Here is a 22,615-nt window from a genome sequence, read left to right as displayed (position 1 = left end):
ACATTTACTATCTTATCATTAACACTTGGGCTTTCGACTCACGCTATGACGTGAATTAGCTGGTTGTGTATTTCCTGCCATCTCAGATTGTTGATAACAGTTAATATGGGTCATGAGTTGCGTTTGTAATAGTGTGGTAAACTCCATCTACTCACAGAAGAAAATTTTCCATTTCTGGTTTCTGGGAACAAATTGACAATTTCTGAATTGGCCATTTTCATGGCAGTGTTAATATTGTGACTAATCTACAGCCGATGTTTCAATCATCTTTTTTAAATTATTATTTTAAATTTTGAAAATGCGTATGGGTGTTTTGCTTGCATGTATGTCTCTGTATACTATGTGTGAGGCTGGTGCCCACAGAAGCCAGAAAAGCATCAGATACTCTGGACTGTACTTAGAGACACTGGCGATTCTGAGGATCACCTCAGATTCTCAGAAAGAGCAGCCAAGGCTTGTGATCACGGAGCTGTGTCTGCAGCCCGTCCACCATCTGTCTTCCAGCCGTAGCCTCATAGCGCTCTCCTATTACTCAGCTCATTTTGTTTCTTTTTTGTTTTTTAAGTCTCTAGCTGCATTAAGAAATTGACCTCCTCTTTTCTTCCCATCTCCTTCATGACGATCAGCCAACATTCTGCTGTCAGTCATGGAAACTTTCTTAGCTGCTGCATAAAGCACAGATTTTCTAAGGTAGTTTACAGTGCCCATCCGGAGCCTTACTAGTCAATGCTGAAACGCTTACTGGAGTTAGAACATTTTCACATATTAGAACATTTTTATAATAAATTTTATAATAAAATGTTGAAATAACTTTACAGCTATTTTTAATTATGATAATTGTTTTACCAACTAACCATCATTCTCCCCATCAATATTAATTTTTTGATAAATTTTTAAAATTGTCCAGAAGAATTCAGCATTCATATCATTATCCAGAATTTTAATATTTTAAGAGAATTGTTTTTGGTTTATTTATTTTATTTATGTGTGTGAGTATTTTGCCTGCATCTCTGTCTGGACATCATATGTGTGCCTGGTGTCTGTGGAGATCAAAAGAGGGCATCAGATCCTCAGGAACTAGAGGTATGGATGGTTTGAGCCACCACATGGGTCCTGGGAATCAAATCTGGGTCCTTCAAAAGCAACAAGTACTCTTACCTCCTGAGCCGTGTCCTGTTTGTTTGTTTGTTTGTTTGTTTGGGGTTTTTTGTTGTTGTTTTGATGCAGGGTTTCTCAGTGTAGCCTGTGGAACTCATGCTGTAGGCCAGGTTAGCCTCGAACTCAAGGATCCACCTGCCTCTGCCTCCTGAGTGCTGGGATTAAAGGCGTGCACCATCACCTTCCAGAAAGCTATGTCTTTTGGTCCCAAGAATTTAATATTTTGTTTGTAGTTTTCTCTTCTTTGAAATAAAATTTAGATACACTAAAATGCACAAACACTAAATTTATTGTTCATGAGCTCCATCAGTTGCACCTTCTTGTACAACCAAGATATCTATAAGGACAGAGTATTGCCATCATAGTTGAAGATTTCTGTATACCTCTTCTCATCATCCCCTTACCACTCTCAGAGCATCTACTCTTGTGAGTTTTCTAGTATAAATTAGTTTGCTTCCCATAAAAGCATTCATATCATCTGTTGCTGTTGTATAAGGTTTATTTCACAAATTGTAACATATTTGGGATTCATCTGTGTTGTATTTATTAATAGCTGATTTTTTAAATTGATGCTTACTGTATACCAAACTTCTCAAAGTGATAGGATCAGTTTACATTCCTGCCAACAGTGTATATTCTGGTTGCTGTATGTCCTAGCCAGCAGTTAGTTTTCCAGTCTTTATATTTTCATCCATTTTGTTTGAGCATACAGTCTGTATGGTTTCAGTTTATGTTTCTATGATGATTAGTGATGCTGATTACTTTTCTGTCTGTTGACAATGAAGATAGTCTAGGCCGGGCGGTGGTGGCGCACGCCTTTAATCCAAGCACTTGGGAGGCAGAGGCAGGCAGATTTCTGAGTTCAAGGCCAGCCTGGTCTATAGTGAGTTCCAGGACAGCCAGGGCTACACAGAGAAACCCTGTCTCGAAAAAAACAAAAACAAAATAGTCTAATATCTTCCTTTGTGAGATATTTTGTAAAATGTAAAATGTTGTCTTCCTATGTAGATACTATGTAAAATAGCCATATCAAAGAGAGTTCTTAAATTCCTGTATTAGGGAGTTTTTTATTTGTTGATACCCAAAAGAAATGGACAATGAGAAGAAAAAAATCAAATATTAATAGAATTTCAAGCTTTATGTCTTTAGATGTTTTAGCTTTTTATCACTTCCATTTTTTGCTTAGGATTTGACATTTTTCTTACTGTAACTCATTGAAATTCTCTTTAAGTAATATCTGAAATACCTAATTTATAAATAAATTCCAAATTTTTGTCTAACTGAAGTATTTAATAATAACCATACCTATAGTAAATTATTTTAGTATATTAGGTACATATAGTAAACTTTTTTAGTATGTCAAGGTTTTCCAGGGAAACAACCAGTAGGAAATACAAGTGTAGATAAAGAAGAGGGAAAAGACTTACTGTAAAATACTGGCTCATGAACCTGGAGGCTGCGTGAGGCGCTCCATGATCTGCCGTGGTTAGAGACCCAGGGGACTGTGGCAGTGTGAGTGGTCTGACTAGTGCGTGCTGTGTGTTCATATGAATGCACGTCTGGAAACCAGGGAGTGCTGAGGGCAAGAGGAGCTGAGAGTCTGCACACACAGGGGGAAGACAAGTTCAACTTCCCTTGGCCTTTTGGTTTTGGTGGATTGGATGATACCCGTGCACATTGGACAGACCGTTCTTTTCCTCATACATCAACACAAACATCCCTCTCTGGAACATCTTCACATTCACACAGAGATAACATTAACCCAGGTACCTGAGCACCCTTTGGCCAGTCATGTTGATACTCAGAACTTACAACCATAGTGGTAGTCATCTGATTATAAGTATTTAAAGTTGTAAGCAGATGTAATAAAGTGTATGTTTAAATACCTAATTTACAGCTAATATTTAACAAAATACTTTTCTTTTTAAAACATCATAGAGAAACATGGTTACTGATCTGATGATTGACCAAGTTTCTGAAAGCCAGCAAATTATATTTCCTTCTTAAACTCTTTCATTGTGATGCTGAATATTGCTGCATTTGAAAACATTGGAATGAGTAGAGTATTGGAACTATGAGCCGTTTTGATTTGCCAAGAACTTTAATTATAGTAGAAGTAACACCAAGCAATTTTCTTTTCATAGCATAATCCATATTTGTTATGGGTTATATATAATTACATGAATATGCCTCAAAATTATCTAAATTATCTTTCCTATTAGCAAGAATACATTTTCACATATGCCTTACATCCTTCCAAGGCAAAGTGATTTTCCCCAACATTGTATACTTAAAAGCATACTTGAAATCCTAATTTAAAATCCCAGAATTTCTAATTCCTAGTATAGTTCTGTTTATATAATACCACTTTAGTAGTCTTTGTTCTTCCCCAGTGGTTTTTAAGCAACTCCAACTAGGAATTTTATGCTGTGATCTAACACACAGGAAAGCACATTTGTCTTTACAAAGCAGTACCTACCCATACCACCAGAAATGCACTGTTTTCTGTCCTATATTTGTGACATTTTATTTTCTGGACATATCAGTAAGTCATCTTGACAAAGGAGAAGGAATTGTGTGTTCTAGTTAGGAAGACTATTTTATCACTGGCATTGTTTAGGATTGCTAGCAAATGCTAATCACTAAAGTAAATCAGTCTTAAGAGGGTTTAATTATCAATCTAACATTCTGCAATGTCTCCCTTCCTTTAGTGTCTTTGCCAGAATTGACAATGCTCACTGGACTGAATTTATTGTTGAAGTGGGTCAAAACATTTTGAAAAAATGAATGTTCTGCTTTGTATTCAACTGTTGAAGCTCATACTGAACAGAAAATCAAATGACTGATTCAATTCCTGAGAGCTGAAGTGCTCATTTTTCAGTCACTATGTGGAATTTTCAAAAAATATGTACCTCAATTTGCATATGGAAAACTAATAAAATGTTTTTGTATAGTAGACCAAACTTGAAGAATTTTCATTGATGGGAAAAAGTTATAAAAAAAATGCCAGTATGAGATTGATAGAGAAGATGTTAGAGCACCTGTTCCTCCTTGGAGAGGAGAACTTGAATAGTTCATTGGATTGTGTTTTGAGAATTACATCTATTCAATGTTTTCTAATGCAATTGCAAAATCATTTCCCTAGGTTATAAACTGATACTACAAAAGAATAATTACTTTTTTCAGATTATAAGAATAAACACTGCAAGCACATAGGAAAAAATGCCGCCTTTATTCTCACCAACCAGAAATACTGCTTTTGCTCTTAGAGTTTACATATGTAAAAGTACTCATAAACAAGTTCATGCTTTTCTTAAAATGAAATCATACTATTTTCTTTGTGTGTGTGTGTGTGTGTTTTTTTCCTGTTGTCTATCATGGCTCTTTCTACAGCAACATATAATTTTACACAGTGACATAAATTTTCATCATATATAATGACCTTATAGCAGACTAACAACTCAAAAAAAAAAAAGGTAGTAATAATGTTACTCGTAATGGCCCTGCTGGTGTACTTAGCTCTGCTTTTAGAAGAAAATAGTAGTCATAGACTGCTTAACTGCTTGGTGTGGCTACTTCTGAACTATGATTTTATTTGTAAAAATGGGCTGCTTATTTGGTGAAAGCAGTAGTCCAGAACACTCATTTATTTATTCAGGCCTCATAGTTAATAGTTAGTGGTTTTTAGGGTCTCTGTACTATAAGTAACCTAGTTTTTAACATCTTTGTGTATACCAAATGATATTACCTATTTGTTATTCTTTTATGATTCCCCCTCCCCCAGTTACTGCTTGGTTTCTCTAAAGAAACAGAACTAATGGAATGAGCTAGTAATTGCATTAGTATGAATTCATATTACATATATGAAGGGAACGTATTAGAGAGGCTTATAGACTGTGGTTTGAATGGCTGTCTCCTGAGCAAAAGGCTAAGGACTTGGTAGGTGTTCAGTCCATGAGACTGGATGTCTTAAGCAGTCCCAGTCTGTTGTTGAAATCCCCAAGAAAGTCCTAGCAAGGTTCTAATGTTGGAATCCTGAAGAAGCAGGTTCTCGCATCAATGAAGGGATGTCTCAGGGACAGTATAGATGAACTTGGTAGCCAGAGTTAAGCAAGGCAGGCCAAAAAAAAAAAAAGAGCTTCCCCTTTCCACGTCCTTTTAAGTGGGCTGCCACCAAAAGGTGTGGTGGTGTAGAAATTTTTAATCCAGACCCAGGGTTTCTACCCTGTCTTTGACCATTCAATTCCTGGATAAAAGACACACACAACCTTTATAGTTACAATAAGCCTTAAGCAGTGCAAGAGCTGTATAGAGATCTACCCTCCATGCTATTAGAATCTACTTTCCTGTCAATAACCCTGAGTTATTACTTACTAGGTTTCATCTGGGCTGCCCTTAACTCTAATTGGCGAGCCCTCAGGGCCTGTTTTCCTGAACTCATCTAACCCACAGTGGATTCTCCTCGGTTCACCTTTTTCTTGCCCTTGTGGTTCTCCTTGGACCCCAAGCCCAGGAATCTTAAACTACTCCTGTGTCTCTTCTACCCATCTATCAGCTCTCTGAGTCTTTACCAATCTGGCATTTCCCAATCTCCTTGAGGTTAAGGTCACAGTATCACTTGGGTTTATGTGCAGATTCTCTCCTCCCTAGGACAGCCTGGTCTTGGGGGGCTTAAAATTAGCATTAGAATACAAGCAGCTGCAAGCATAACAAAGCATCTTTAAGAGTGTCAGGGACTGGTGCTTGCCTGTGGGATGAGGTTCAAGTTGGGCCAATTATCGATTGGCCATTCCCTCAGTCTCTCTTCCATCCCCCCACCCCCCCCCCCCCCGCCTGCATTTCTTGTTCTCTACAGAAGAATAGGAGGAAAGATGGCAACCAATAATGAGGCAGTAGTGGATTCTCCATAACTTATTTGTATTGGGGTCAAGTTTTATATTCTGTGCAAGTGAAACAAGAAAAATACTACATATATAAGGTGTAAACTTAATGTTCAATAGGTGTATACCCATAAAAAAATCTTACCACAGGCAGGATAACTCCCAAGTTTTCTGACACCTCTTGCTAATCTCTCTCATGTGCCTTTCATACTTCCATCTTTGAATAACTGTTGATAAACTTTATGTGAATACAGATGGTTTGAATATTGTCTGTGTAGATTTACGTTTTTGCTGCATGACTTCTGTGGGTGGACAATATGCAGATGATTCAAAGTACATATCGAGATGACAGAGTAAAGCCACACGTAGGTATACCCTAAGTTGAAAGTTATTCAAATAATATGAAATAGTAACTGGACTGTATGGTCCTAATGGAGTATATTCTAAAGAACAAATAGCTGCATATATTGTTGGTAAAAATATTATTCTGAACTGACCTTAATACATGCATATAATTAAGATGGTATAAAAGCAGAAAGGAGGAGGGGAGATAGGTAGGATGGGGAAATGGGGGGAGGGGATGGCGTCTGTATTGTAAATAAATAAAATAGCCAATAAAAAAAAACCTAGATAAAAGGCGAAACTTTCCCCACCTTCGGCTCTTTTTTTCCCTTGTCTTTTCTCTCTCTCCTCTTTGTCCATGTTCTTTCCTAATAAAACCTCTGCCACATGAAACTGCAATGTGTGTGTATATATGTGTGTGTGTGTGTGTGTGTGTGTGTGTGTGTATACACACACTCATTTTTCTCAGACTGCAGAGCTCTAAAATATAAGACAGATGCATAATTATGTTAGTGTTAATTGGTTGCAGAAAGTTTTAGTAGAAAAAAGTTACAAATGTTAGAGTTAAAAAGATTCATTTAAGACTTGTTGACCTGAATTTAATTGGTAACTTTAATAGAAAATCAAGATACATAATTGCTGATTTTGTCATTAAAAAGAGTGTGAAGGTAATGATCAGAAAATACTGAAAGACCACCAGTAAAGTCATGACAGAAAGGACCATTGTGCATCCAGCCAGCCCAGGCTTCCTCCATTGATAAAGAAAAGATAGTTTCAAATCATAGGAACAGTGACCTCAGTGAGATGAAACACACCAAATGCATTTTAAAGCTAGAACTCATATAATGGTTTTAAAAGGATCTCAAACTTCTAAGAGCTCTCCCCTACCCAAGACCTCTGCTCACTCTTCGTTAGGAGAAAACATAGCTGCTACCCAAAGGCAGAGCTATTAGCCAAAGCTAGCCCAATTGAAATTGTCTCCTAGGATGCTATAGATCCTAACTGACTTGCAAAAAGCCACCTGAGATACTGTAATCCTGTCTGATGTTGATCAAAAAAATATCCATTGATACGAACTTGAGCTGTGTTCTAGATCTAGATCTAGGTGTGTGCCTACTGAGTGCTGTGGGCCAGAGGGGTTATATAGCAGCTACATCTGAAGTGAACTAGAGAAACTTTTGGTTTAGTCTCTGTGAGCCCCCATGGGCCCAGGTTAGTTGACTCTAGGTCTTCTTGTGGTGTCCGTGACCCCTACGGCTCAGTCAATTCTATTCTCCACTCTTCCACGACCCCTCCTCCCCCAAGCTCCGCCTGATGCTTATCTGTGGGTCTCTGCATCTGCCTTCATCTGCTGGCTGAAGCCTCTCAGGAGACATTAAGCTAGGTTCTGTCTGCAAGCATCACAGAGTATCATTAATAGTGTCAGGGGTTGGCTCTCTCCCATGGGATGGGTCTCAAGTTGGGTCAGTCATCGGTTGTCTGTTGCCTCAGTCTCTTCTCTATCTTTATCCCTGCACATCTTATAAGCAGGATAAATTTTGGGTTGAAGGTTTTGTGGATGGGTTGATGTCACCCTCCTTCCAGTGGAAGTCCTGCCTGACTACAGGAGGTGGCCACTTCAGTTTCTGTATTCATTCCTTGCTGGTAGGAATCTCAGCTATGGTCACCCCCATAAATTCCCCTTGGCTTTCCCTGTCCCAGGTCTCCATCTCGTTCCAGAGATGGCCCCCACTGATTTCTGTTCCCTCTGCCACCCCTCCCCTGCCATACTTGTTCCACAAGGCCACTTAATGAAGAGCTACAGGCATCGGTGGCTGCAGAGAGATGGGGAATAGTTTTCTTCAAGGACAAGCTTCTTTATAGGTTATTCAATCCCAAGTGTTCAGCCCTAAACACATGTGCACATACAAGCAACACTAAATGCGTTCAGTAATATGGATATGTGTACAAATATATGTGTAACAACAGTTACAGAAGAAGAGATGAGTGTGTGTGTGTGTGTGTGTGTGTGTGTGTGTGTTCGTTGTAAGCACAGAAGGAGTTAGAAGGAGAGGTGATGTGAATACAGCACTCGCATGTGAACGAGTCAGAAAAAGTTACATTTCGGTTAAAGTTTGATAAGCCAATATTTGGAAGATTGGTCACTATTTGTAAATTTTCCTAATTTTATTTTATTATCAGACTTTAGTTTTCTTGGACTTAATCTCATGGCAGATCCAGGTCCAACAATTTACCTGTGAATTAAAAAAAAATATTTCTCTTTACAGCTGAATATTATTCCATCAGACAATTAATTTTTAAAGCTACTGTGGTAACATTTTAAATATATAGTTATATGATTTTATAAAAATAGGCAAATAACTGAATTCTGTGGTCTAAAAGTTTGTTGATATGTGAATAGCTGCCTATCTTTATTTTCATTGGTATCTTTCCTTTATATTTTAAAGTGCCACCTGAATTCTTGAAACAACCTGCTAACATATATGCTCATGAATCCATGGATATTGTATTTGAATGTGAAGTCGCTGGGAAGCCAACTCCAACTGTGAAGTGGGTCAAGAATGGGGATGTGGTTATCCCTAGTGATTACTTTAAAATTGTAGTAAGTATTTTTTCAAAGACGTACATTTTATTTCTGAACTTTCAAGTGTTTTTAAATGTAATAATCAAAAGATATAATAGATATACCAATTTAAATTGCTATAAATGAAGAAATAGAAAAGTTATAGAAAAAAATCATAGAATCTAATTTAATTTTAGCCTGTAGAGAAATCTTTGCTCAGAAGTGTTTTGGTAGTTTATATGAGGTTACATAGCAAATCCGTGGCTGGAATAGGCTCAGAGCCCACCAAGCCTGCCGTGTGTGTGTGTGTGTGTGTGTGTGTGTGTGTGTGTGTGTGTGTGTGTTCGTGTTCTCATTGCCTTCACAGCTATACTTAAGGAGCAGATCTCTCTCCCTTTCCCCTCTCTCCCTACTCCCCAGGGTCTCACTGTGTATCTCTGGCTGTTCTGGAACTGTGTAAACATGGCTGCTCTGGAACTTACAAAAATCTACCTGCCTTTGCTTCTTGAGTACTAGGATTAAAGGCATATGTCACCATATCCAGCTCTGTCTTAAAGTATGGAAAGATAATCATTTTGAAAAGCTTATAAAAAACCCTACAAAACTTTATATATTTATTTTAAAAATTATCATATACATACCCTTCAAAGTAAGAGTGACCCCGTGCTAACACTACTAACAACAAAAATCCTTTTGAGTACATCATCACATAATGCGCTTCATTTAATTTGCACGTATTAATTGAAGGAATTTTCAATGTAGATACAAGCAAGACATGGTGACATTTGCTTGTAATCCTAGCCCTCAGGAAACGAAGCAGGAGGATAATGAAGGGGCTTGAGCCAGACTAGGTTTCATTGAGAAGGTGACAAAACTGTAAATGCAAGCAGTGTTAACTGTGAAGCTAGATTGATATTTCAGTCTGTAAAGTACTTGCCGCGTAAGCCAGGAGGCCTAAGGTCAGTCTCCTGGAGAATCCCAAGTAAGGCCTTGAGTTGAAGAGCCACACTGTGGAGACAGCGACGAGTGGATCCCAGAGGCTCACTGCGGCTAGCCTAACCTAACCAGTGGCTTGTCCCAGATCCCAGTGTGAGAAAAAAAAGTGTTAAATGTAGTAAGAATTCTTTGTCAAAATTGCATTTTAATTTTATAGTAGATATTATTACCTACTAATATTATCATTTTCTAATATCATACTAATAGGATTATTTAGATTTTAGTAATAGGTATTAATGGCCTATCTTAAAGTCTTTACTCAGAACTTATTAAAAAGCTCAGAAGTACTTACAGTGTTTTAAAGACAGTGTCATTTTATAAATCTGTCATGAAGTAATTCATTTTTGTGGGAGTGTTTCTGAAATGTGTAATCTCATGTTAACAAAAAGTGGTTTCTGAGTACTTAACATTAAAACCAATCTGTTGTGATTAAATTAGCATTTCTATTTTATCATTATTTCTGTGTTGTTTTTTTAAATTTTAAAGCAGCGTTTATGCTAATAACAATATTTCTTCCTTCTCTTTGAGAACATATCCTTGAGGTTTTAAACTCATGTTTAATAATTAAGTCATAAAATTTTATATGTTTTTCTTCCTTAGAAGGAACATGATCTTCAAGTTTTGGGTCTGGTGAAGTCAGATGAAGGGTTCTATCAATGCATTGCTGAGAGTGATGTCGGAAATGCACAGGCTGGAGCCCAGCTGATAATTCTGGAGCATGGTAAGAGGGGACCAGCAGTGAGCTGAGGTGCTTGCGTTGGAAACACCATTCCTCCAGGGCCCTTGTGATTGCTAGCTTGTCTGGTAAAGCCCGCCCGTGACACAGCCTTGTGATTGCTAGCTTGTCTGGTAAAGCCCGCCTGTGACACAGCTGCAAGAGAAAGGACAGCAGTCTAAGTCATTCCTGTCACTTATAATTACTTAGAGGGCCTTAGCAGTTAAGAGCGCTCGTTTCTCTTTCAGAGGACCACATGATAGCTCACAGATGTCTGTACCTCCAGTCCCAGGAGATCTGATACCCTCCTCTCCTCTCCCTTGGTGTACCGCATGGGTTGCACATACATACATTCAGACAGAACATTCATATCCATTTCACAAAGTCTAAAGAAGAGGGCTGGAGAGATGGCTCAGTGGTTAAGACCACTGATTGCTCTTCCAGAGGACTTGGGTTCAGTTCCCAGCAACCACATGGCAGCTTACATCTGTCTGTAACTCTAGTTCCAGGGCTTCTGACACCCTCACACACCTATACATACAGACAAAACATCAATCAACATAAAAAACAATAATAATTAAAATAAAAGTAATTTTTTAAAAATCTAAAGAAAAGGAAAAAAATTACACATGTTCGAGAACATTAAAAAGTTGATATTAAGAAGAGAAAAAAACTGAAAAAGTCCTATACAAGTGTCTATCCGAACCCATTTGGGTTAATCTCACAACTTTGTTTCTGTGTCATAAGGAAAGCTAATTAATGTTTACTTTGTACTAGTTGATTTTTCAAACTAAAATTAGTGTACCTTTTCTGATTATCATAAAAATACCTGTTTATTTTATAAAATAAATTCAATCAACATTGAAGAATAGAAAATTAAGTGTCAAGTCAGGGAAACCACTGTAATTTGAGAAAAGAAAGCTTAATATTGTACAGAGTTGTTAATTCTAGAGAGTAACAAGTATTTAGCTAGTAAGAAAATGCCTCTTCCAAATAGCATTGGCATAGATAACAAGCAACAGTAGCCTCTGGGTAAAGATAGTGCCTACAGAGAAACCTTCACAGAAGGCTGAAATCTGGACGTTATTGGAGAGAATGTGGTTCTGGTTTTCTAGATGTCAGAGAAGTTGATACAGTGCTTTGTTGTTGAAACTTCAAATTTACTTTTTAGGGTCTAAGGAGGGTTGATCATAAGCTGGTATCTCACCAGAGGCATTTTCTGCAAAAGCACCCACGAGGTTGTGTGTTGGGGAAAAATGCTGGCTCTCAGAATCTGCACATTAGAGCTAAGAAGGAAGTCCTCTCCTTCTATAGTTGGTATCTCTAGTGTCTATGCTGATACGTGTAACGTGCATCAGCTGAGAAAAAGAAAAACTATATTACAGGCGCCTGGCTTCATTTTTGTTGAGCAGGAAGTAAAACCTGAATTTGGAACTGGGAAGCATTAATTTGATGACATTCTCTCAATCCTACCTCCTATGAATGTTGCATAGGTGCACACAGATATGTATATTGTTTCCTAACCTGTGTTTTTGCAACATAATCCCATGTACATCTTTCCATGCTAACAGTTTACAACATCGTTCATTGTTGAATAGAATGTGTGTGTGTGTGTGTGTGTGTGTGTGTGTGTGTGTGTGTGTGTGTGTTTATATAACTTATTCTCCAATTACATTTAAGTTGTCCTTTTTGTCATTTTTTTTTTGTTTATTGCTACTATGAACAGTGTTACAGTGAACCTTTTTTATGTCATATTCTCATACTAAATTACTGTTATGTAACAGGTTGGTAAGACTGATCATTTAGCAACTAAAGCGTTCTCTTTTTTTCTCCCTCTTCTCATTTGCTTTGAGCATTTCTTCTGAAGGCATGACAAAGGCAGCATTTTGGTTATCTGTTCCTGAGTCAGATTCAGTTAGGTACTAGTGTAGTTCTGGAGTTTCCTCTGAGCACTATAGCTTGACCAGGGAAGCTGTATGGCAAAGCTGGCACCTTATTGTCTTTTTACTAAAACAGCATATAGGATTTATAGATGCTATTTTTAAAAATATACTTGAAATAATGTCGTAAAAGGTGTAAAATATCTGGACAGCTTTTTTTCACCCTGCATTTCTACTGGGATTACCTTTCTTGAATTTTAACAACTTTCAAGTTTGTAAAAATAAAATGTACTGAATTGTGCACCAGCTGAATGAGTTTGGTAGACAGGTTTGCTTGTGTGTTTGCTGTACAGTGGCAATGGTTTTCCTAGTAAACTTTAGAAGTATTTAGTGTATTCATGTCCGCCTAAGCACTGGGGCTTGAGCTTGTGTTTGTGATTACTACTATAAATTGCACTTGCCAGTGTAAATGGATGGCTGTGTTAGGAGAATCTTACAGAGCTTTTATCTGAATGTTTTGGTGGTATAATTTTATTAATAGTATATGTTTTTCTCTGATTTTGAGAATATTTATGGGCTTTGGGAATCATATTTTTTATAATCATATTAATGATACCCTGGCAAGTCATGGTTTATTAGAAGGATATAAGTCCCATGTTTATTAAATTTGTGTCCTATTTTTGCATTTTATTTTTTATTTGCTTAAAAAATAATTTATTTGTATGTATGTGTGCAAGCTTATCCATGTGCCCTTGGAGGCTAGGCTTCAAATTCCTTGGAATTAGACTTATAGGTGATTGTGAGCTGCTTGTTGTGGGTGTGGGGAATTGAACCTGGTCCTCTGCAAGAGCAAGTCCTTTTAACCCCTGAGCTGGATCTCCAGCCCCTGTTTACGAGATGGGGAAGGTGGTACATGTCTCACATTTTACCCAGGTATCAAATTCCTTGGCTTAATGTGATCCTCTTCAATCTCTCAAGATTAGAACTATAAGAAACATTTGCCACCATACCTGGCTTTTAATGTTTTAAATGTCTAAACATTAATTTTTTTTATCACTAAGTGGTTAAGAGCACTGACTGCTCTTCCAGAGGTTCTGAGTTCAATTCCCAACAACCACAGGGTGGTTCACAACCATCTGTACTGGAATCAGGTGCCCTCTTCTGGTGTGTCTGAAGAGAGTGACAGTGTATTCATATACATAAAATAGTAAATAAATAAATCTTTAAAGAAAAAAGTCATGTGTATGTGTCTCTATGTGGGCATGCACATACGAGTGTAGGTGTTGACAGAATCCAGAGGTAGTGGGTCTCTTGAGGTAGACTTATGAGTGATTGCGAGCCACCCAACATGGGCACTGGGAACCAAACTTAGGTCTTCTGCAAGAGCTGTAAGTGCTTTCTACTGCGGAGCCATCTTCCCAGCCCCTTAATGTTATGATTTTTTAGACAGATATTTATGTAGGAAAGCCAAAATGTAAGGACCTTTAGGAATATCAGCTGTTGGCCTTCTGGAACAGTAAGTGAAATTTCATAATTATAACTAAAATATGTGAGACATTTTATGTCAGATCATCAGAAAGTACAATTTCTTACTGACTTAGTAGGTAGAATTTGAGAAGCATTGTTTCAACATTTTCTTAATTAAAATATTTAAAATGTAAGACGGAGCTGGCATGACCATTCAGTGGGTAAAGGCATTTGCCACCAAGCCTGATAATCTGAGTTCAGTCCCCAGAGCCCATATAATGGAAGGAGAAAAAAACCCTTAAATCCCCTCAAGCTGTCCTCTGATTTTCATACGTATGTTGTGCCTGTCCACACTACATGTGTACATATATATGCACAGTTAAATAAGCAAAATGTAATAATTTTAAAAATACAGTAAAATAGATTTAAAATATTAATATCAAACTTGCATTTTCAGTAAGGGCAGATACTTTCTTTGTTGTTACTTGTTTTGATGTTGCTATTGGCAGTTTAACTTGTTTTGAGATCTCTTCCTTAGTGGCGAGCTCACCATCCTCAGCCTTCTAAGTGCTGGGGTTCCATTGCATACTACCGTATCTGACAACAGCAACTCTTAGTTTTAAAGACTTTTAAAATATTTAATTGAACATAAAATGGAATTACTTCTGAATTATGACATTTCAAATTAACACTTGTTTTTAATAATTGTCTGTTGAGTGATTTTTCTTTAGTTGTCAGTAAAATTAGTACAGCTTAGTAGGGTGGTGTTGGGGCTACATTCCTGTAACCTTAGCACTTGGAAGTCAGAGGTAGGAAGATTCTGAGTTCCAAGCCAATCTGGGACTTCACAGGGAGAATATATCTCAGTTAGATAGATGGGTGGATGGACAGACAGATACAGATATATTAAAGGTAGCAAAACATGAGGGAAAATATTGCTAACTTTTCATTGTCTTTCCTGCTTGTTTACATTTAAAATTTTCCTTTAATTTTTCTTGTAAGACTGAAATGTAATAAACATAGAAATACACTTTTTAGATGTATATCCTGTCAGCGGGTCTAATAATTGGCAGTATTTTTTGTTGCAGAAGGGAAGAAGGGCCGATGAGAGGAAGTAACATGAGCTTGTTTATAGTAAAGGAAATTCACACATCACCAACACATTAAATGACTTCTAGGACATCATGGCCTTGGTAGATAAGAATGCATACTGAGTATTATGAGTGATTGTTTTTTCATTTTATTTGACTGAAATATCTGTCAAAAATTCCATATATTTCTGAGGTTACTGAATGATAGATGTTCTGGAAAAAGTGACTAAAAGCTTGGCATGATTAAAAGTTGGCTACGTAGCAAGAAATCATTAGTCAGTAGTGGAATATTTTAAATCTAAAACACTACTTGCAAAGGTTAGTTAGTGTTGATCAAAGGGTTAATTCTCATTTATTTATTCCTTTGCTTTTGTACTAGTAATTATAATTTTAGAAAAAGTGTATAATTTGACTCTTAATTGTGCTTCCTGTATCTGGGCACTTTCTTGTTTTTGTTTTTAAGACTCTCACTTTATAACCCAGACAGGCCTGGAATTCACTACATAGCCTAGGCTGGCCTCAGATTCACAGAACTCCTTCTGCATCACATTCCTGAGTGCGAGCATGAGTCAGGTACCACCACACCTCAAGTGGAATAATTTACCATTTACCTGAGTTTAATGGTACCAACTTTCAATTCCAGCATTTAGGAGACAAAGACAATAGAATTGCAAGTTAAAGGCCAGCCTGAGACACATAGACTCTCATAAAACTAGCATAAATTTGAAAATGGCCAAGTTAATACAACCAATAAAAGAGAGTGCTTTAAAACATATTAAAAAAAATTCAGGGACCTGTGCATGGAAAGTAGCTTAGTTAGGGTAACTACTGCTGTGATGAAACAGTGTCATTGAAAGCAGCTTGGGAAGGAAAGGGTTGATTTCACTCAGTTTAACTCCATATATTTTACTTCATATAACAGTTCACCATCAAAAGCAGTGAGGGCAGGAACTCACGGTGCAGCAACCCGGAGGCAGGAGCTGATGCAGAGGCCATGGAGGAGTGCGGCTTACTGGCTTGCTCCCCATGGCTTGCTTTCTTATAGAACCCAGGACTACCAGCTTAGGGGTAGCCCTATCAACAATGGGCTGGGCCCTCCCCATCAATAACTAATTAAGAAAATGGCCTACAGGCTTTCCTATAGTCCAGACTTAGTTGACATACGTTCTTAATTGAGGCTCCCTCCTCTCTGATGACTCTACCTTGTGTCAAGGTGAGATAAAAGCTAGCCAGTACAATATCCAAGTTACATTATTGACAAAGCAAACTGAACTGAGTGTGGTACTGAGTACCTGCGATCCAGGCATTCAGAAGATTACAAAACGCAGACTTGGAGGCAGTCAGGTGAAACTACTAGAAATTATACGTGGGATATTTTAATCTACACATAATGGTTTCTACTTCAAGAAAATTTTAGTTTCTCCTAAAGCAATGGTATGGGAGATAAAAATGTAGGTTGCATATTTGACAACTATCTCTAAATATTGGACACTGAAGCTTATTTTTTAATGAATAACGAATCATATACAAATGATAAGGTAAAATATAATTTATTAAAATATTAAAAGTAAATTTGATCCAGGCATGATAACTCATACATGTAATCTGAGAATTTGGGAGGCTAACGTAGGATGATTGATGTAAGCTCCAGGCCAGCTTGGGTACATAGTGAGTTGAAGTCCAGCCAGGGATAAATTGTAAAACCCTGTCTCAAAGGCAAACTTTTGTTAAACCAAAGAAAAAAATTTTTAAAAATCTTTTTTTTCTCACAGTTTAAAGATTTTTGTTTTTAACTCACTACATGAATAGAGATTCCTACCTATCTGGCAAAGACCCTTCTATGCAGACTGGTATGGGAGGTGACAGTGAAAAAAAAAATTCAGAATCTAGCTAGAATAGATTTTAGTTATTTAAGTGTTTAGTTTTACAAACTTGGAGATTCAGCTAAGTGACATTGTTGTCGTTGTTGTTTTAAAAAGTATTTAGCATGAAAGAACTGGTACCTAGATTCTCAGCTTCAAAATTATGCTACAGAAGCAAGTTTTAATATTTCTAAGACAAAACTCATGTGGGGTTTTCCCCCCTTCCATTTTAATTTCAAAAATCAGACTTTTAATTCAGTATTGTGCTTATACTTAGTAACAAGGATGGTCAGCCTTCATTTTGGAAACATGGCTGAGCACCAAGTAGGCTTGAGGTCATTGTGGTTTACCTCACTCATAATTACTCAAAGTACCTTCTGTAACTCAGGAATGTCAGGGCACATGTAGTATTAGTGTGTGCTCACCCTGTATTAAACCTGAACGATTCTCAACAGTGCCAGTATGGGGTTTTATTCCAAGAATCTAGTGTAAGCTCTGCCACATACCAAAGTTCTAAACAAAAAGAAATCATTTCCATCAGGTTTCTAAGGCAAAGAAGGTTTTTTTGAACACTAACATTAACTGAGCCCAGAAGGGTACCTGGGATTCTGTTGATTAGGTTACATGAAGATGAAAAAAATAGGAAGTTCAGTTATAGCAAAGTGTAGAAAGATTGAACAAGCATTGGGAGATTAGCAGGCAGCTCAGAGAAGTGTGAATACAGAAGTGAACATCTCAGGGAGGCTTCTATAAACCAGATTCTTTAGTAGTCAGTTATAGATAGCAGTTGGAAGACTGCAGCAGATTTTAGGTGTGAAGAGGAAACACAGTGTATACGAGGTCTACAGACAGGTTTCGAGGAGAAAAACAAGGTCTCTGATAATAATTCTGTACCAATTATGTGTGGTAGTTAAAGCTCTCAACTATGTTGTAGCAAGAACATTTCGTTGTGTCCCTTAAAATTTTTTTTACCTGATTTGTTAAACATTGGGTAGATATCCCTACAAAAGAAGATAGAACCAGATCTATCATTTATTGAGTTAGTGAACGGGAGAAGGGCTATGTAAATCTAAGATTATATCCTTATTTTTCTGGGTTAGGAAAGTTTGTTGTCATTATGCTTGAGCTGTAATATAATGCATGCTAGTTTTAGGTGACTTAGATAAGGTTGACATATAATTAAAGTATAGTTTGCTTAATTTGAACATGAATTTCATCTTTACCAAACTCACAGAATTTAAGACTAGAATTTATGGGACTAAGGTAGCAACTTACAGCCTCAGTGATATTTTTTGGTATTTGGTAGTTTAATTGAAAAAGCCCTGCAAATGACTTTTCCAGACTCTAAAGATGTGCTAAGGAATTTTCAGAAAGCAAACTTAAATTTGATGCTATTATTCTGTCATAAAGGACTGTTATGCAGAGCTAAGATACCAGAAGGATAGTATGTATGAATATTATTTAATTGGAAGCTATATTTAAATGATGCTAAATTATACAGTAATGTTATAATTGGCAGACTATCATTTGGGTTGGAAAGACATCACCGACAATCTGGATGCTTGCAGATTTGATCTCACACAGTATCAATCTTGGATCATTGTGATTTTTATTTTATATTTAAAGTGTTGGCATTGAGACTGTCTCCCAATTGATACATGCTTATGAAATCACCAGTAATAAGTATAATAAAATTTGAAATGCAGTTGGGAAATTGTTTTAACATTATCACATTTGGTGCTACTATTGCCTCACACAATGCTGTCCCAACGCTTTAAATGTGTGCATTGTTTTGAAAGCAAGCGCATTTGGCTTAGCATTAATGTCTGCGTCTCTTTCTGCGTGTGTACCTGAGCATTATACACTCCAAGTGGTAAAGTAGTTGGGAAGGCTTTTTATCTCGAGTCTGGCTTGGAGGTGGGTTTTTGCTAAGTTTTGGTTTCTCTTCAGCTCATACTCAAAAATTTTAGTTCATTAAAGTAGTCTTGTAAAGGATATTATTAGGGTTCTTTGAATTCTTTTGCTTTTTATACATAATGAAGAGGGGTTTTTTTTTAAGTTAGAATTTGGCTTCTGATGCTGAATCTTTAAAATGTTAATGTTCGTTCAGGTGCAGCATCATGAAAATTTGTTATGATTGGAGTTAATGTAAAGCATTAAGCTCATTGAAAGAAAAATCAAAAAATATTTTTGTTGGTCAAAATAGATGAGAGTAGAAATGCCTTTACACATTTTGTTTTATGTCCTCTGAGGTACTGAGAGCTTATCTGGGAAAAAGCAATTTGATTTAGGATGGAAAGAAAGCTGTCTTTTTCTGGGGCTCACTACTGAGGTAGGTGCGTCATTAACATCTGACACACCTTTTAAAATGAGTATTTTTAATGTCAGGAAAGAGTCAGATGACTTCCTCGATACTGAAACACCCCTCCTGCACATAGAATGGGAGGAGTATTTTATTTTATAACTTCCTTCAATTGTTTATATAAGTCATTTGTTTAAACTAATAGTTCACTGCAAGAATGCACACATAACAATAGTAATGATAACCAGTGTGTCCTTGGGCCATAAGATTACTTCTCAACAGTGAAGAGCTGATTGTTCAGAGTAAGAGCTGTAAGTCAGTGAGCTAGTCCTTAGATTTCTGCACCAAAAACAAGTACTCAGAATACACAGCTCTGTCTGTGTCAGTGAGTTCATGGTCACATTGTATTTCTTCCCTACGCAGTCTCCTGGCTATTTGGCAGTTGTACTAAAGAGCATTGTTATGTATTTGGCTAGTCTTGAATTCCTTCATTTTGGAAATGTGTTATTGTCTTGTAACCATTGAAACTGGGTACCAAATTCACAATTTACAACTTAGTTGAGCCTCAGACTACTAGAGAATACTAATAGTTTCTAATGATGAATTCCTTCATGAGTCTCAAGCCTTCATGCTTCTCTGTAAACAGTTTCCTTAATTAAAGAAATAGCCTTCTGATGATGCCAAGTAACTTTGGTTTCTGTTGCTTGTGTTCTTGTGCTTGCCTTTCGCCATCTGGTTAACTCAGGTGATAGCAGATACTGGGAAGGATGTGGAGAAGAGGAACACTCCTCCATTGTTGTTGGGATTGCAAGCTGATATAGCCACTCTGGAAGTCAGTCTGGCAGTTCCTCAGAAAATTTGACATATCATTCCCTGAGGACCCACCTATACCACTCCTGGACATATACCCAGAAGATGCTCTAACATATAACAAGGACATAAGCTTCACGATGTTCATAGCAGCTTTATTTATAATAGCCAGAAGCTGGAAAGAACCCAGATGTCCTTCAACAGAGGAATGGATAAAAAAAAAAGTGGTACATTTACACAATGGAATATTACTCAGCTATTAAAAACAATCAATTTGAGAAATTCTTAGTAAGTAAATGGATGGAACTAGAAAATATCATCCTGAGTGAGGTAACCCAATCACAAAAGAACACACATGGTATTCACTCACTGATTATTAGATTTTAGCCCAGAAGCTTGAAATACCCAAGATTCAACTCACAAACCACATAAAGCTCATGAAGAATGAAGACTAAGTGTGGGTGCTCTGGTCCTTCTTAGAAGGAGTTACAAAATACTCAAGGAAGCAAATATGGAGACAAAGTGTAGGACAGAAACTGAAGGAGGGGCCGTCTGGAGACTATTCCACCTGGGTATCCATCCCATGTGCAGTCACCAAAGGTAGACGCTGATGTAGATGTCAGGAAGTGCATGCTGACAGGAGCCTGACATAGCTGTCTCCTTAGAGTTCTGCAAGAGTCTGACATATTCAGAGACAGATGCTCACAGCTAACCATTGAACTGACCATGGGGTTCCCAATGGAGGAGTTAGAATGAAGACTGAAGGAGCTGAAAGGGTTTGTGGCCCCATGAGGAGAGCAACAATACCAACCAACCAGAGCCCCCAGGGTCTAAACCACCAGCCTGGGAGGACTTAGGGAGGGACCCATGGCTCCAGCTATTTATGCAAGGGAGGATGGTCCTGTCAGGTATAGGTGGGAGAGGAGATCCTTGGTCCTATGAAGGCCGGAAGCCGTGTGTGGGGGAATTCGAGGGTGGGGAGGTGGAAGTGGGGGGGTAGGTCAGGGCACATCCTCATAGAGGCAGGAGGAGGGGTGATGGGATAGGGGGTTCCTGGGTGGGGGGTGGGGGTGGAATGGGGTAAGGGGAGAACATCTGAAATGTAAATAAAATATCCAGTTAAAAAAATAGCCTTGCATCTTCCAATTCACCAGAATTTGAAATTTTTTCATAATCTAATACATACCCAGTTTTTTATAACAGCTCTATGGATGTTACCTAAATATAATGGTTTATGAATATCAAACCAAACTTGTTAGTTATTCTGTAGAGCTTTACCCAATTTTTGTCCACCTGTTCTGCCTCAAGAACTTTCTAATGAAACATAAGCACAAATGCGTTGAGTCCTGAGCTACTGCTTGCTGTTTTGTGTATCCCAGGCTGTGTTGTCAGTGTAGGATATGTGACTTTCCTCCCTTGGTGGGTGACTGCTTGGTGGAGTTTACCTTGGTGGGTAAACTCCAAGGCACTGTAGTATTCTAAGATGCAACCTTCCAGATGTTAAAATAGTGAGAAAGTGCATCTCAAGATCAAGAAAATGCAGGTTGTTTTTTAACATCAGGAACCACTTGTTCTCTCTTGACCAGTCAGTCATTTTGCCTTCAGTCCTACTTAGATCAGTGTCAGTTTTCTCTTAATTACATTGTTGGCCATATATTTTCTGTACCATTATCAAACTTTGTCATTTTCTTTGATGATTCTCAACTCTAGATAGCTTTTTACTTACTAACAGTGTTTCTGCTATCTTAATTTGTTTCCTCTGCTTTATCATTAAGCTGTTCTTAAAATTGTGACATAGACAATTTTTTTTTTTTACAACACACTTAGGGTTAATCTGGTCTTTCCTCTCTCCAGGTGAGTCTGTTATATTTTCACTGTCCTCTTACTCACATTGCCTTTCTGCAGATCACGTTCTGGAGGCCACGTTCTTACGTTCTTACGTTTGTCTGGAGTCTTTTCATTTAACTGGCTTGATTATATTTTATATAAATGTCTCTAGATGTGCAGGAAGTTTTAAGGCGATGGACATTTTAACAGACTGCTCGGCGTTAGCTCCATTCAGCCCATCCTTTTACGTTGCCCCTTCCTTCTCTGGAAACCTGTTTTGACCTGTTCTTCCATTGAGATTTTTATGGTGTGCTTTGTCCACGTCTCTTTCCGTGTGTGCAGTTGACATGATCCTGCCATCCAACAGCATTTTAAAATGTAAAGATTTGCGTTTCTTTAGGTCCTAGAATGCTTTACGATGTCGTAGTCTGTTTCCTCCTCTTAGGCCTCCACTGTATAAATCCCCTGCTGCCCGTTCATTTCTAGAAAAATATTTAGAATTGCCTTCTAATGCATTTGTTTTCATTATCTTTTATTTTTATTTATTTTAGGATTTTGTTTCAGGTTTTTCTTACTGAAATGTTTTTATATGATTCATTCTGATTAAGAGTTCTGCTTCACCAGCTCTTCCCAGGTCCTCTCCACCTCCTCACCTACTCAAATCTATTCATATTCTCTCTCTCTCTCTCTCTCTCTCTCTCTCTCTCTCTCTCTCTCTCTCT

The 22,615-nt window shown here is 37.6% G+C and overlaps 1 protein-coding gene across 1 annotated transcript in view; it reads left to right on the top strand.

Annotated features, from left to right (window-relative positions):
* Positions 1 to 22,615, top strand: part of Neo1 (neogenin 1) — a 108,394-nt gene that overhangs the window by 22,439 nt on the left and 63,340 nt on the right. The window contains exons 6-7 of the mRNA XM_028774445.1: positions 8,828 to 8,982; positions 10,540 to 10,660. Coding sequence (XP_028630278.1) covers positions 8,828 to 8,982; positions 10,540 to 10,660 — 276 coding nt within the window. The remainder of the gene's footprint in view (positions 1 to 8,827; positions 8,983 to 10,539; positions 10,661 to 22,615) is intronic.

This window comes from Grammomys surdaster, unplaced genomic scaffold, assembly GCF_004785775.1.
Source record: "Grammomys surdaster isolate TR1022 unplaced genomic scaffold, NIH_TR_1.0 241, whole genome shotgun sequence".
NCBI lineage: Eukaryota > Metazoa > Chordata > Mammalia > Rodentia > Muridae > Grammomys > Grammomys surdaster.
The sequence above is the reverse complement of the archived record's forward strand: the minus strand, read 5'-3'. Positions and strand labels throughout refer to the sequence as shown.